Genomic DNA, 14797 nt, shown 5'->3' with positions numbered 1-14797 from the left:
GGCACCCACTCTGTGAACTGAAACACCATGCAAACTTTGGAGGGCAAAGCAAAGATGTTTGAGACATTCTCTGCCCACAAGGCAATTACAAACTGTAGGAGGAGATAAGCCAAATACAAGGGTAGCATAAATATATGGTAACTTATGTTGCAATGTAAGCAGTACCAATTATATAGTGTTTTAGAGATTCCTAAATGATGAAAAACTTGGGTTCATCTGAGACAGAACCTTGAAAAGGAGCAAGGCACAAAGCCTAGTGGGAAAAAATAGGACTCCAGCCCTTGAGGAAGAAGGGTAAGCTTGAAAAACGTCAACTAATTTGGCACAGGTGTAATAACAATAACTAACATTTACTGAGGATGTACTATATGCGAGGCACTCAGCTAAGTGTTTCACACATGTTATCCCTTTTAATTCTGCTAACATCCCTCTGATACAGATAGGGCAACTGTAGCTTGGAGAAGTTAGTGCACTGGAGGAAGTGACACAGAGCCAGATGGAAGCCACAATTCTTAATCACTACGTTATCCCACTGTCCTCCGAGAGGAACAAATTCCTAAGTACTCTACAAACCCAAGGATAAAAGAAGACACCTCTTTGCATATGTACATTCTAATGCACTAAAATTTATGTTTCTTCTCAATCTCAAAATATATTTTCTGCTAGACAATTACAAATCTTTTTAATTCCTCACCCAAGGACATTTTTATTTGCTTTTCTCAGAGGGAGAGAGGAGGAAAGAGAGGAAACATCAATGTGAAAAAAGCATCGATCAGTCGCCTTCATACACACCCAGACTGGGGATCTGCACCAGGACAGGGGATCTTACACACCCAGATCAGGGGTCCCAAGTGCCTGAACCTGGGCTGGGAATGAACCCATAACCTAGGTATGTGCCCCAACTGGGAGGGAAGCAAACCCGAACCCCCTTGGTTATGGGACAACATTCCAACCACTGAGCCGCACTGGCCAAGGCTAATTCCAAATATTCTTAACAAAAATATCCTAACTTTAATTACCCCAACTTATTTAAAATCAGTGTTTACGTCTGATTCATTTCTCTCAACCAAGAGCTTCCCACACAATAACAGTTGGATGGACGGCTTATAAATGAATACAAAGTTGGATGGGCAGAAAGAGAGGAGGGCAAATTCATGAGTGCATGAAGAGAAGAATGAATCTGTAATGGTATTTAGTGCCCCCTCTTAACCAACTGGAAGGCAAATGTGACAAGTTTCTTAGTCACCATTTTTCTTTTTTTGAACATTTTTATTGAGGTGCAATTTACATACCAAAAAACTCCCCTACTGTGAAGACAGAGTTCAATGATTTTTAGTAAATTTCTCCGGCTGCACAGTCATGACCACAACCCAGCGCTAGAACTTCCATCGCCCCAGCTGGTCATCTTCATTGTTACAATGACACCTCAGCACCTGAGTCAGCAACCACGATGTAAATCCTCGGTCACTGCTGCAGGTTTCGTAACCCTTCCAAAGGCTTTGTCTTCCTTATCTGAGGTGTCTGAATGGCAGCACATGTCAGATAGAGATCCTCCCTTCACAGGGTATTTGTCTTCAATTGCTGCCCACAGTCTCTCTCTCAAGTCCCCTGATAGCTCTTGGTCATGTTTTCTTCAGCTGGTTATCAACAGTCTGATGTGTGAGATTCCTCACAGTCGCCCTCTTTCTTAAATCAATGGGTTGTTTTTTTCAGAGTTAGAGGCTGTGACCAGATTGTAGTGCACACCCAAATGCACACACATGCATAAATAAACTGCCCAATATTCAAGTTGTCTTACTTGACTATTTTTAATATGGGACTCTACAATCTCCAGGATTATTCTCCTAAATTAGAAGCACATGGTCATGTCTTTTAACTGAGCACTGGCCCAAATGCAGAGAACACCTTAACTTTATAAAGCTATTTACTGACTTCTTCCAACATGCTGGGCTCAGTGCTAAGTGTATTGCACATGTTACCTCATGAAACCCCCATAACAACCCAAATATTACCATCATCCTTACTTTACAAATTAGGAAAATATGGCCGAGACTTTAAGTTACTTATCCAAGGTAACACAGCCACCTTGGATAAGTAACTTGGATGTGGCAGAGTCCTGATTTGACTCCAAAGTTCTTGATAAAACCACAAAGAGAATAATTCTTCAGTGGGAAGCTCTTGGTTGAGAGAAATGAATCAGACATAGACCCTGACTTAAAACAAGACGCTGGCATAAACAACTACTACTGATTACTCAGTGCTGATTTTTGTGGGTCTCAAGCCTTCCCTATCCTGTGAAATTGTTGAAATAGGTCCATGTAAGATCCAACTGCAGGTTCTGGTGATCTGTTCTTAACAGAAATTGAGTCTAGGACAACTCTTGCACCCCAAACTTTCTGGCCTGTAGTTCAGAACATCCGCCCATCTCTAGAAGGAACAATAAAGACTCATGGTCCCCTCTAAGAGCACAAGAAATAACATTGACTTCTAGCATGCCCCACATCACATAGGTTTTGTCATTACCGCCAACAGCCCACGTGACCACTCCAATTGGACGTCCTCACGGGCATCTCACAGCTCACCTCCCTTTCCAAACCCGCACCCCCAGGGCTCTCCACATCCACCTACGCCACCTGCACCCACCCAAACTGGAATGCTAGGACCCATCTTTGCCCTCACTCCTAAAATACCAGCACTTCGAAATTCTGTTCATTTTATTTCATATCTTTGTAAGTTATCTCTTTCTTCTCTACTCCATAGCAATAAAAAATCCCCTCCAAATTATTGTCATCTCTCAAAGGGAAATTGCCTCACTTGCCTTCCTGGTTCCCCATCTTGCCTGTCTTGAGTCTATTTTCCACACAAAGGAATCCCTTTAAATCAAAACTGGATCATGTCCCTCTCCCTCTTAAAAAATCTTTCAAGGGCTTCCCATTTTACTTAAGAACAATACGAAAATCCTTAACTTTGACTTAAGACAATGAACAAGGCTTCCTCTCTCCCACAATTATCCCCTTTAACCATTATCAGACTTGCTTTTAATTCCTCTAAATAACCCATCTTCTTCCCTGATTCAGGGTCTTTGCAACCTTGTCCCTTCAAGTCAGAACATTATTATACATTCCTGCCAGAATAATTTCACCCTAGTCTTTAAGCCCCAACTTAAATATGACCCATTCAGAAAAGGCTTTTTCTCCCAAGTCTACATAAAGTCCCACGATTCTTTCTCCATGTGAAATTATCAGAATTTCCCATTGTGATGGCTAGCAGTTATCAATTTACTAATTATGTGCTTATTTGTTGAATAAATAATGGAAGCTCTTAACACACTATAGGTACTTAATGTCTGTTGAGTTAATGACTAAATCTGCACAGTCCTCCTAACTAAAGATCAAAAGTGCTTCAAAGATGAATAAACCAGCCCTGGCCAGTATGGTTCAGTTGGTCGGAGCATCATTTCATAAACCAAAAGGTGGCAGGTTGGATTCCCGGCCAGGGAGCAATCCCAAATTGCAGGTCAGTTGGGACTCATCCAGGACGCAACCAACCAATGTTTCTGTCTCACATCGATGTTTCTCTCCCTCTCTGTCTCCCCTCCTTCCCCTCTCTAAAATCAATAAGCATGCCCTTGGGTGAGAATTTAAAAAGATGAACAAGCCGAGTCTCATAGATGGTAACAACCTTCCCTATGGATACACAGTAGGTGATGGGTGAAAGAGAAACATAAACCCAAACACAATTCCAATACTCAATCTCTCTCCATCACCCCACATGACTGCCCAGCCACGATTTTAATCACCTAGGACCATTCCAAGAATGCTGTCCCTGGCATGAAGAAACCATTCTCATTTTCTAGTCTGTGATATGCCTTGACTTTTTCTAAAGGTGCAAACCTTGTTTCTTTCTCCAAGACACACTCCATTATTACTTTCTGTTTGAAAACTCAAAGTCAGAAGGAAAATATCTCATCACACAAGAGAACACCATGCACGGACGAGATCCCCAGAGGGCTGAGACCTACTTGGCGTTTACACTCGAGTGCTGATAAGTGAGCAGATGCTCCGAAGAAGACACGATCTGTTGAAGGGACATTTCAGGTTTTATCTGAACAACCTCCTTAATTTTACTTCCCACCAAAGGCAACCATTCATTCATCTGGCAAATATTTACTAAACACCTACCATGTACCTAAGGCATGATATTGGGCAATAGGCATATAACAAAAAAAATGCTGCAAACAGCATAAGCACACATTTATTCACCTTACAATCTAGCGCAGGTAGACTGATGATGAATATTAGCTAACAAGGAGATATTGTGATGGAAAGGTCCAAGGTGCTCTAGGAATGTATCATGGAGGAGGGTCCTCACACAAGGTATTCAAAAAAGGTTACGGATGATGAGGCTGGCTGAACAAAGGGTAGGAGTTCCACACACATGAAGCAGCAAGGGTCTACATCATGCTCAAGAAGTTAATAAAGAAACATAAATATTGGGGTCATACTTCTCCTCTACCAGGTAGAGTCTAAAATCTGAACTACATCTAGTGGTCTTGTATCTACGGTTCTATTGCTAGTGTTAGCAAAAACACCTGTAAAACAATATGCTGTCTTTAAGTCCATTGGCCTAATATGCATATATTAAACCCCGCCTGTTATAAGGAAGCCCTTCACACTGCCACTCTCCAAATCCCCCTCTGTACCCTTTATAATTATAGCAAAATCATCCACCCATTGTTGCTTTTACAGCTGATACTGAACAAGCATCTTGATGATTTACTATTGTAACTTCTTCCAGACCAATGAATGAATGGGCCACTTTCTCTGGGCAGGGCTTGGTTTCTTTAAGATAAAGTCTGATTCACATAGAGCGCCATTGCTTGCCCTCAATCTCCTGCCCCTCCTGTATCTCCCAGCAGGTCAGACAGGTTACTTTTGAAATCATGTACCTGGGCAATCAGCAAGTGTGCTCCACAATCCCCTACCCTAACTCAAACCCTAGAAAGCCAATCCCTTTCACATCACTACTGCTTGCCCAACCTTGAAAGTCACATAAGGAGCAAAGGTTCACTGAGTATGGTGTATTCTGTGGTATGGAGACAACCACAGACTGGCTAGGAGGGATAGGGCCCAAAGAACCTTTGTGAGAAATGGACATCCTTATGTACCCATAACCAACACTCATAGCACAGAAGCATGGGCCCTTGAGAAGTGAGAACATTTAACTCCTATGGACAGAGCATTGGGCCATTGGAATGGGCCTGTTAGAGACTGAGCTCTGGACCCCCACAGGTTCTGTCCTAGAAAGCAATTTTTTTTTCCTGCAACAGTCAACACTTAAGAGAGTTCCAATCTCAGCAGCCTGGCCTTCACATCATCTCCTACTGGGACATGCGCCTTCTTTTGGAGGCTCCCTGGACCCTGGTCCGCTGTGGCACTTTCAGGACCACAGGCATCCTGGACCCCTGGAAACTGAACTCTCCTGCAAAGGCCCTTTGTTTCCAGCTTTACCGGTTTAACATGCAGCCCTGTCATTACCGTGTCCACGCAGCCCAGGGCTACAGGGCTTGGTCAGATTCCATCCATCAATATGCGGGGGACCTGACCCAGCTACAAACTACCAGTTCCTCTATCTAGGCTGTGAGTTACATTCTCACTACGTGCCTCTTTTCCAGACTCTTTCACCTCAAATACCCTGAAACTTTCTTCCTAAAACCATCACAATTACAAATTCACCTAAAATGATGAGAAAGACTAGGAAAAAACCAATATGACTCCAAGATCCTTTGGGAGGATTTAATTGAAGGGCATAAAATCTTAAATAGTACAAATAATCTCCACTAATGTCAGTCCAGACCAGATGACAAGGCAAGTGGGCATGAATTAAAATTACAAATAAACTCATTGGGAACAGATGTCGAAAAGAACTTTCTTCCCAACACCAAAAGTTTTAAACATGCAGCAAAACCCTCCAAAGTCATCGGCGACATTGAAGATACAATTAGAGTCCATTATGAGGAAAATTACACCCCGAGGAGTGTTTCAAGAATTCTGGGATGGGCCAAATGATCAGTGTGTTTTCCTGGAGCAATCCTGAACATGCAGGCTCAAGATTGTTGGCTTTTTTCCCTTCCCCTTGAGCTGTGTGCACCAGCAATTCATGAGCGATCATTTTCGTGGAAGTTCCATGCACGCTTTTATTACTTCTCCCCAGGCAGAAGCAGAGATGCCACTCCAGCGCCCACTCCCCACTGCTCCACCTCATGGCCTCGTGCTTAAGTAGACAAGCTCCTGCTATATATAGCCCTTACCCCAGGGTGATGATGAGGCTAAACAAGTCTCAGGGTACCCAGGCACACACTGCCCTGAGGCAACCACAACAAAACATGCAGCCGTGATTAGGGCTGCTCTGGGGATGCTGCTGGTGACTGAGGCCTTGGGCCCCACCAACTGCAAGTGTCCATTAGCCTGATTCTCTTTGCATGTCTTCCCTCCTAACTGATCTGTAGTTAGTTCTTCTCCGGGGAACATCCTGGCTGTACTAATCAGCCCTGAGGATGTAAACACTTATTTGGCTGATTACATGAATTTTTCTCTAAAGGACAAGGGAATGAGTTATAGCATTTGGCAAGACCCGAAGTATCTGAGACTCTAGTAAGGATATCAGTTCTGTTCAGGGAACACCCTAAGTTAGTTATAACTATTCTTAACTCTAAGCTCCTAGGTTTACATCCAAAAAACAGAAAAACTCAGTGTAAAGCTATAGTCTTCACCTCCTCTTCTTGATTAGTTCAGTGGGGGTGGGCACGTGAGAAATCATATATGCAAACGGGTATGACTAAAAAACACAGCTTCAAAATCAAGCCAGCAAGTTATAACTTGAGGAAACAAGTCATATCTCAGCAACATGGGCTTTAATATTATTTCCTATAAGCAATACATACACCCTGCCAGCTGGAACTAAAAATAATTTCACTCAAAGTCATTGACATAAACATAATAGAAATATATGGTAGAAACACATCTTCATCCACCTTGTCTCCTACATTTAAAGAATCGATTCAAGCCCTGGCTGGTATAGCTCAGTGGACTGAGCACGGGCCTATGAAGCAAAGGGTCACTGGTTCAATTCCCAGTCAGGGAACATACCTGGGTTACAGGCCAGGTCCCCAGTAGGAGACACATGAGAGGCAACCACACATTGATATTTCTCTCCCACTCTTCTTCCCTTCCCCTCTCTCTAAAAATAAATAAAATATTTTAAAAAATGAATCAATTCATAAAATACCATCATTATAACAATCATTATTTTAAAAGTCGAAGAGCTTTCTGGATATCATATGACCCACCAATGGGGATCAGAAAGCAAAAAGCACTGCGCTTTCTCAAATTCGCAGTCTGAGCCCCTCACATGGGGTGGCTCATCGGTCCTAATGAAAATAAGCCCTGGAAAACTTCAATTTCCTGAGCAGGAATGAGAAAGGTTTCGACTTAGACCTCTGAGGAATAATACTCTTGTGGGGTGATCGCCCTCAGAAGAATGACCTGACATTCACAGCAAGATAGACAGAGATGATAAATATGCTAATTGCATGGCCTTCGGTGTGGATCTTGAAGGAGGCTACAGCCACTTCATTTTCCGTAACCAATAACATCAGGGTGGCAGAACGCAGACAGGCAAAAACACACCACTGTGCTTATCCATGAACCACGTATTTCAGGTCCTTGGAGTCCCTGCCTGCTGCCTGTCAGGGAGCGCACACAATCTCAATCCACAAAGCAAATCTTACGGCCTTCCCACAAACTGGATAAAAATTACTTTACATACAAATTGAGTGTTTCTCACATTTTCATTCCTTTCTCTTTTAGAAAGGGGAAAGAAGGGTGGGGGGACTAAATAAGCCACCTTAGCAGAGGGGCACTGGGCGGTCCAGTGTCCTTTAAATGGTAATTGGCCAACCCCTTCCTCCTCTTGCAAGACTCCACTCAGAAAACATGAACACGGAGGGAAAAGCAAAGGACAAACAGAGGTCAAAGGGGAAATGTATTTCCCACAATATTGTCAGTAACTAGTATGTTACTTCTAAAGATACTCTTGATAAATAAATTGGAATTTGGAGATATTAATTCACCAAGAGTGTAGTTTGAGACAATAGTTCACTGAACTCATCTGGACTGACTTTCTGCTGTCATATAAACTTCACATTTTCATAGGGGGGAAAAAGAGTACCCCGCAGCCCAGACAAACATGCTTTTCATTTCATGATTGGCAGCTGTGCAGAGCAAGCCCTGGCATATGGACAAGCGGGTGGGATGTTCTGACCTCCTCTCTGTTAAGGGTCCACAGGGAAGAAGGAGGTAATGACAGGTGCTGAAAAGGCCTTTTGTCAGAAATGATGCTTTCCTTATTCCAGTGTCTCAATTCTGGGATAGGAGCAGAACAGGAGACGCCCATACACCTTGATAGTTTAATTCCACCCTCTCCCCACCAGAAGTTCCTCCCACCACATGTTTTCTGAAGACATGCTCTGGTTCCTGTCAAAATGTACATAAATACCTGTAATACACATCCTTCCGCCCCAAAAAAACACATCAGCTGCCTAATAAAAGACTTGGCTGAGTCTCCTGGCTGAGAAGAAAGCAGGCGAGAGGAAGATAAAGAAAATCTTCACTGTCACAGACTGGTCCTGGCTATGATCTAATCTCTGACGCCTCATTCCTGCCTCAAAGCTGAGACAGTGAAAGCCTTGAATGAGTCTAGGGTTTAATGAGATGTCGCCTCTCTCAGCATCTTCACTGGGAAAGAAGCACATGCATTCATAGAGGTGCTAGCAGAAGCAGTCGCACCTGGTCTGTTGTAAACTGGGGCATAGCAATGAAATGTCTCTTGAATTTCTGTGAGATAACAAATGATTCTGCTCTAATGAAACCATAAATCAGAAAGGATTGACATAAACTGAGTCCCACTTGGCACCTCAACCAATAGCAATTGAGAGATTTTGCATTAAATTGCCAGACCTTCCTAACAACCCTATCAGTTCCCAATAAATGCATCCCTCTGAATATTCTAGTCAAGTGTCAGGTCCTTCTAAAGCATCCCAGTGGCAAATATGCTGGTAGCCACGAAAGTCAATAAAGAAAGGAAGATTCTGTAATGGCAATGGTATCGCGGCACTGATTCTAAGACCCATTCATGGCTATCAACACACTAATGTTTCCTAAGAATGTCACCAAAGCATTGCCCTCTCATCGCCAACCACAGAGAGAAATCTCAGCCTAAGCTGAAACACTCCATGATAATATACAACATTTTTACATATGAGAAGGTGCTAGCAGAGGGGCCAGCACAATATGGGCTGCCATCTGCGTTTGTACATAAAATGGTATTGGAACACAGCCACCCTCATTCATTTGTTTACTTACCTGTTGTCTATGCTGCCTTTGCAATACAACAGCAGAGTTAAGTAGTCGGAAGAGAAACCTTCTGGCCCTTAACAGAAAATGTGTGCCAACCTTTGTGCTGAAGAAAAGATTTTTACCGAGTAAAACAGGAAGTTGCCTGAGCTATGCTGCTACACTGCAGATCCTTAACTCTAGAAGCTTCCAAAGGAAGCCAAAGGGGATCTAACTCACTGACTATTTGAAAATGTGGAGGAGGATTTATGATGGGTATACTTCAAAAAATATCTGTGAGTTTAACAGAATTTGTTTTTGAAGATTTCAAATAAATGTAAAGATCTCCTAATGTCCTAATTAGATATCCTCATCTAATTCTGCCCGGGGTGAAAAGTTTTAGGGAGGAAGTGATATTCGAAGGGTTTGAAGACATAAGAATAAATTTGGAAAAGAAGGGGATTTCAAGAAGATAAGGCAAAACAATTTCTCCCCAAGAATTAAGTAGCAATTAGGTGTCACTTACCTGAACCAGTTTTCCTCACAAAAGTCTGAACATGATATATGAATCTATGAAAAAGGATTTACTGTAAGTCATCCTCTGTTGGATGTGGGAATTGGCCCATGGAAAGGGCTGAGAAAAATGCTTCCCATCCCACTCACGAGAAATATGTAATAATGGTGATAAAGGTCATTACTGCAGGAACTGTCATTATCATCATTACAGGAATTACTGTGTGCCGAACACTTATCTCACGCTGGGCATGATGCTAAGTGCTTGTGCACGATCCCATTTAATCCTCACAACAGTCCTATGAAGTAGATGCTATTATTATCCTCATTTTCTAATTAAGGAGACCAGGACTGAGGAAGGTAAATAGGGTACCCAAGTTTCTAAGTAGCAGAACAGACTTTGAGAAGCCATGCTACTGCCACCATACAATTCATTAAACCCTCACTCCCCAAAGCCACCCAACCCCCAGCCCAAGCTCAGCCCACTACCACGCCCACTTACCTCTGCAGACTCTACAGCACTGGTTCTCTGGGAGAATGTGGTCTTTTTCTGAGCAGTTCAAAGGGGGGCATGCTTCCGTGATTTTTACTAAAACTCCACCCTGGAAGTCAAATAATAAGAAAAAGTGTTCATATTTTTAGGCAACGATACCAGGATCTAATACTCTTGTTAACAGCCTGCAGTGATAACAACTTACAACAGTTAACAGTTCTCCCAAGAAGTGCACAATCATGACAAAGTGACAAATTAAATCTGTGAGCCTGCTGGAAGAGAAGTCACACTTCCCTTTCTACACCAAAGGAGCCTCAACTTCAGCAAACGGTTTCTGAATCGGGTCTGTGTCATAGAAGGTCCCTGCCAGCGCTCTGGGAAATCATCACAACAAACAACTCTCGGGTGGGGGAGTCCTCCTCTGCCATGTTTGCTGATTTCTGTGGTGCAAATGCCCTGACAATGGCAGGTTTTGAGCTACCAGCCTGATGTCACTGAACGCAGAGCTGGGAGTCACATCCAACGAGGTCTGGGAGTGCCTCCGAGCCGTTTCAGTGCTCCACGCGTCACGAGCGCTGTGGGCCCTGAGATCAATGAGACATCTTCCTGGCCTGTGATGACCTCACAGTTTGGATGAAAAGAGAAATAAAAAAAACTCTTAAACTAGAAACTATAATACAACACAGGAAGTCCTTTAAAAATGTGCTCTCATTAAGGCATGATAATGTGTCATGGGAAAATAACTAATTCTGCCCAGGTGTGGAGAAATTATGAAGATGCCACGTTTGAGGAAACTTGAAACATGGACTAAAATAAGGAAGAAAAGACTTTCCTGGCAGAAGAAACAAAGAGGCAAGGTACACAGCTACATTGGAGCTAAAGAGGGTCGTTCAGATGAGCACTCGATTCAGATGATCCCCCAGATACAAATGAAATCGCTCACAATAAAATTTAAATATTCGGCAGGTGATCCTTTATGATCTCATTTCACCAAAGGTCCTCTTTGTTGACATTATGAGCATCTGTATTTAGTTTTGCTCTGAATTTTAAGAATCAGTCCATTAATTATTATTAAAAAGGAGGTGGAAGTCCCAGATTTTATCTAAAATGTGAGGGTGCTCTCTTCCATTTTTAATAAGTACAGCACATTCTCACTTGTATTTCCTTTTATTTATTTATTTTGAATTCTTTTCAATTAGAGCTCACATTCACTACTACTTTGTATTAGTTTCAGGTGTACTGCGGAGTGGTTAGCCAATCATACACTTTACTCTCTTCTATTCTTAAGGGGATGTTTAAGTGAACCAAGAGGCAAGCTCGAGAAACAGTCTCATTCAGAGCCAAAAGGTGATTTCTGACACGGATGGGGGAACAGGATGGAGCCAGACAGCCAGGAGGGACGAGGAAGACACTGACTTTTCACCTCCCGGAGACTCTGTCACACCGGGGTCCCAGGGTTCACTGACTTGGCAGGAATTCCCATTCTAGCAGGCACATCCATTCTTCAATAAGAGCATAAACATAACTTTAAATGTCAACTATAAATTTAACTCCCAACTCCTCATCATTTGGGTGATTTACACCATGGCTTCCTGGCCTTTCTCATCATTTTCAACCCAGACAGTTCATCCTCTAGCGTTCCTTGGGGTGTCTTTTCTTTCCTTCCCCGTTGTTCTCTCTCTGTCCTTGATCTGTCCAAAGACAACCAGATCTCTTGCTTTTCTTATGATTCTATCTTAAAACGGGGCCTAAGATCTGAGGATTTATTCCGCTCTTCATCCTCAGTTCACCATTTCAGCTGTATTCCATTCCCGCCCCCAATCCCGACCACATAGGATGGCATTTACCCCAAGAATTAGTTAGCACCAGTCTGAAGGCCAGCAGGCCTATCAGATGTACCTTCCTTTCTCCAACAGGGAATCCAACCAATTACTACAAAACAACGGAAGTTAATAACCTTGCTTTTCGGAACATAAGCTAAATGCAAAGGAAAATGCAGTGCTTAATTACTTAACCATTATTGCCTCTACTTCTATCCTTTAATATGAATATATTTTTTCATTACCTCCTGCCTCCTTGTATAAATAAGAGTAGCGGACACTGTTGGACCTCCTTTATCAGCTCTGCATTCTCATCCCCCAGCTTCCGAATGCTTTGCTGCTCATGGATCTTCCCCCCGCCCTCAGGGGGTCACCCTGGAGCCACTTTGCCCATGCAGAGTGCCAGCGTTATCTACAAGTTCTATGCCTCCCACTGCCCGAACCCAAAGACAGAGCCTAACAGGCATGGGAGGGTCTTCACCGGGAAGAGAGACAACAGCTGGAATGTAACTTACACTCCAGAACCCCTGGAAGGTTCAGGGTCTGCCCTGCCTTTCAGCTAACTCTCCCCTGCTCAGTTCCCTGCCCTTCCCTCTCACACTTGCTGGCTTCTCCTGGGACCTACCAGTGTAAACCACCTGGACAGAAACCCTTAGTGCAGGGTCCACGTCTGGGAGAACCCAAAGTAGGACGATAACATAAATTTCACTTGTACTGTCAAAAAATCTAACTGTTGAGAGATTATCTCTAGGTAGTGAGATTCTGCAGTGATTTCCATTTTCTTCCTTATAAAACTTTTCCCTCTATGTTCCAAATTTCTTATCTTGTGTATTTGTGTTTGCTTTTGTAAAAAAAAAATTTCAAATACTAGAGATTTTTTAAAATCATCACTGTGACAGTTTCTTTTTAGATAATAAGGGCTTCCTGTCATTGATGATTAAATCAGTCAACAATTGTAATCAACCTTTAACATATTTGATAAGTAAGAGCATTTCAAATGTTTAAATAGAGACAAACCATTTTGCATAAATTTGAAAATAATAAGTGGCAGAAATCCACTTAGGCCAGATACATAATTAGGCACAAACCTTTTTTTAACTGTATTTTCAACACTGTATCTGGTAAGAAGAATCTAATGATTAACATTTTTTCATCCTCCTGATTATGGTACGTTATTTTATGGCCTCCAGAACTCTGCATTGGTGGGAAAATACAATCCTTCCAGTACTTGTCACTGAGAGCAACTGTCCCCATGTCACTGGTCAAATATAAACACTTTCAAGTTACTATTCACTGTGCTTTAACCTGAATTTCTAATAACATATAAAATTCGCATCTCTAAGTAAAACAAATTTGTTGCTGGCCTAAAGAAAGATCGCAGGGCATCAATAATTGGACAAACTTGAGCGAAACAGCTAGAAGATATTATTCATCTTGATTGTTTTAATTTTTTACTTATTAATTGATTTTATAGAGAGGAAGGAAGGGAGGGAGGGAGGGAGGGAGGAAGGCAGGCAGTAAGGGAAAGGGTGGGGGCAGAGAGAGAGAAACAGTGGTTTGTTGCTCCACTTAGTTACACATTCATTGGTTGATTCCTGTACATGCCCTGACCAGAGATCAAACCCACAACCTTGGCGAATTGGGACAACACTCTAACCAACTGAGCTACCTGGCCAGAGCTCATCTTGATGTTTAAAAAAATAATATATTAACTTCTGGGAAAACGTGGTGAAGACATTTCAAACGAAAGTTTGTTTCTTGTCTAATTGGTATTGCTGAAGCATTAAAATGATGCCAGGAAAATGGAAATGGACGAATCTCCAGGCAGCCCTTTGTCAACTGGGGATCTGCACCTGAACCACAGACCACAGAAAATGACCTCATTATTTGCTCAATTCTCCCAAGGACAGTACTTACATAGCAGCATTTGAAATGCCTAGGAGAGAAGCTAATACATTACACAGAACAGGTACCACAGGACATTAGGGCTCCAGTCTCGAGAAAGACTGCCAACAAAAAACAGGAGGCCCTCTGATCCCCCACCCGTCACCCCCTCTCCCTGCTGACAACATCTATTAAATGTGTCCCAAGGCTCTTTCTATGGCCTTTTATAAAAAGCTATCCTTTATCAAGGAAATCAAAGAGCCACTGCCTGACCAATCTGGTCTTAGGTGGATTAACAAGTAATAATTCAATCCTTCTGAACTGACTTTTCTAAAACTCAGAAGTGAGAATGATTTCCACATCAGTCTAACACTACGCAGAGTGGCAGTGGAGACTCTGAGAACTAGATGACATGGGCTCAGGTCGCAGCCAGCTCTCCGACCAGCTCTGTGGCTCTGGTCTTCTGGGCCTTAATTTCCTCCTCTGTAGAATGAGGATAAAAAGAGGCCCTATCTCATTGTGTTGTTATGATGTTTACATGAAGTAACATGTCTAAAATATTTTAAACAGTGTCTAGAAAATACTAAGTGCTCAAGTAATGTTAAATATCATTGTCGATGGCCTTCTTACTCTACAGCAAGTAAACATTTAGTAAATAACTGTAGAAAAACAATTGAAATTAATGACTTTTAAAA

At 42.4% G+C, this 14797-nt stretch overlaps 1 protein-coding gene across 2 annotated transcripts in view; it reads right to left on the bottom strand.

Annotated features, from left to right (window-relative positions):
* Nucleotides 1-14797, bottom strand: part of NELL1 (neural EGFL like 1) — a 734878-nt gene that overhangs the window by 539656 nt on the left and 180425 nt on the right. For both annotated transcript variants that reach the window (XM_037162229.2, XM_037162218.2), the window contains exon 11: nucleotides 10408-10507. In XM_037162229.2, coding sequence (XP_037018124.2) covers nucleotides 10408-10507 — 100 coding nt within the window. The remainder of the gene's footprint in view (nucleotides 1-10407; nucleotides 10508-14797) is intronic.

This window comes from Artibeus jamaicensis, unplaced genomic scaffold (genome assembly GCF_021234435.1).
Source record: "Artibeus jamaicensis isolate MK-2021 breed Jamaican fruit bat unplaced genomic scaffold, CSHL_Jam_final contig_797, whole genome shotgun sequence".
Classification (NCBI taxonomy): domain Eukaryota; kingdom Metazoa; phylum Chordata; class Mammalia; order Chiroptera; family Phyllostomidae; genus Artibeus; species Artibeus jamaicensis.
Note: the sequence above shows the minus strand (reverse complement) of the source record. Positions and strands in the feature narration are given on the sequence as shown.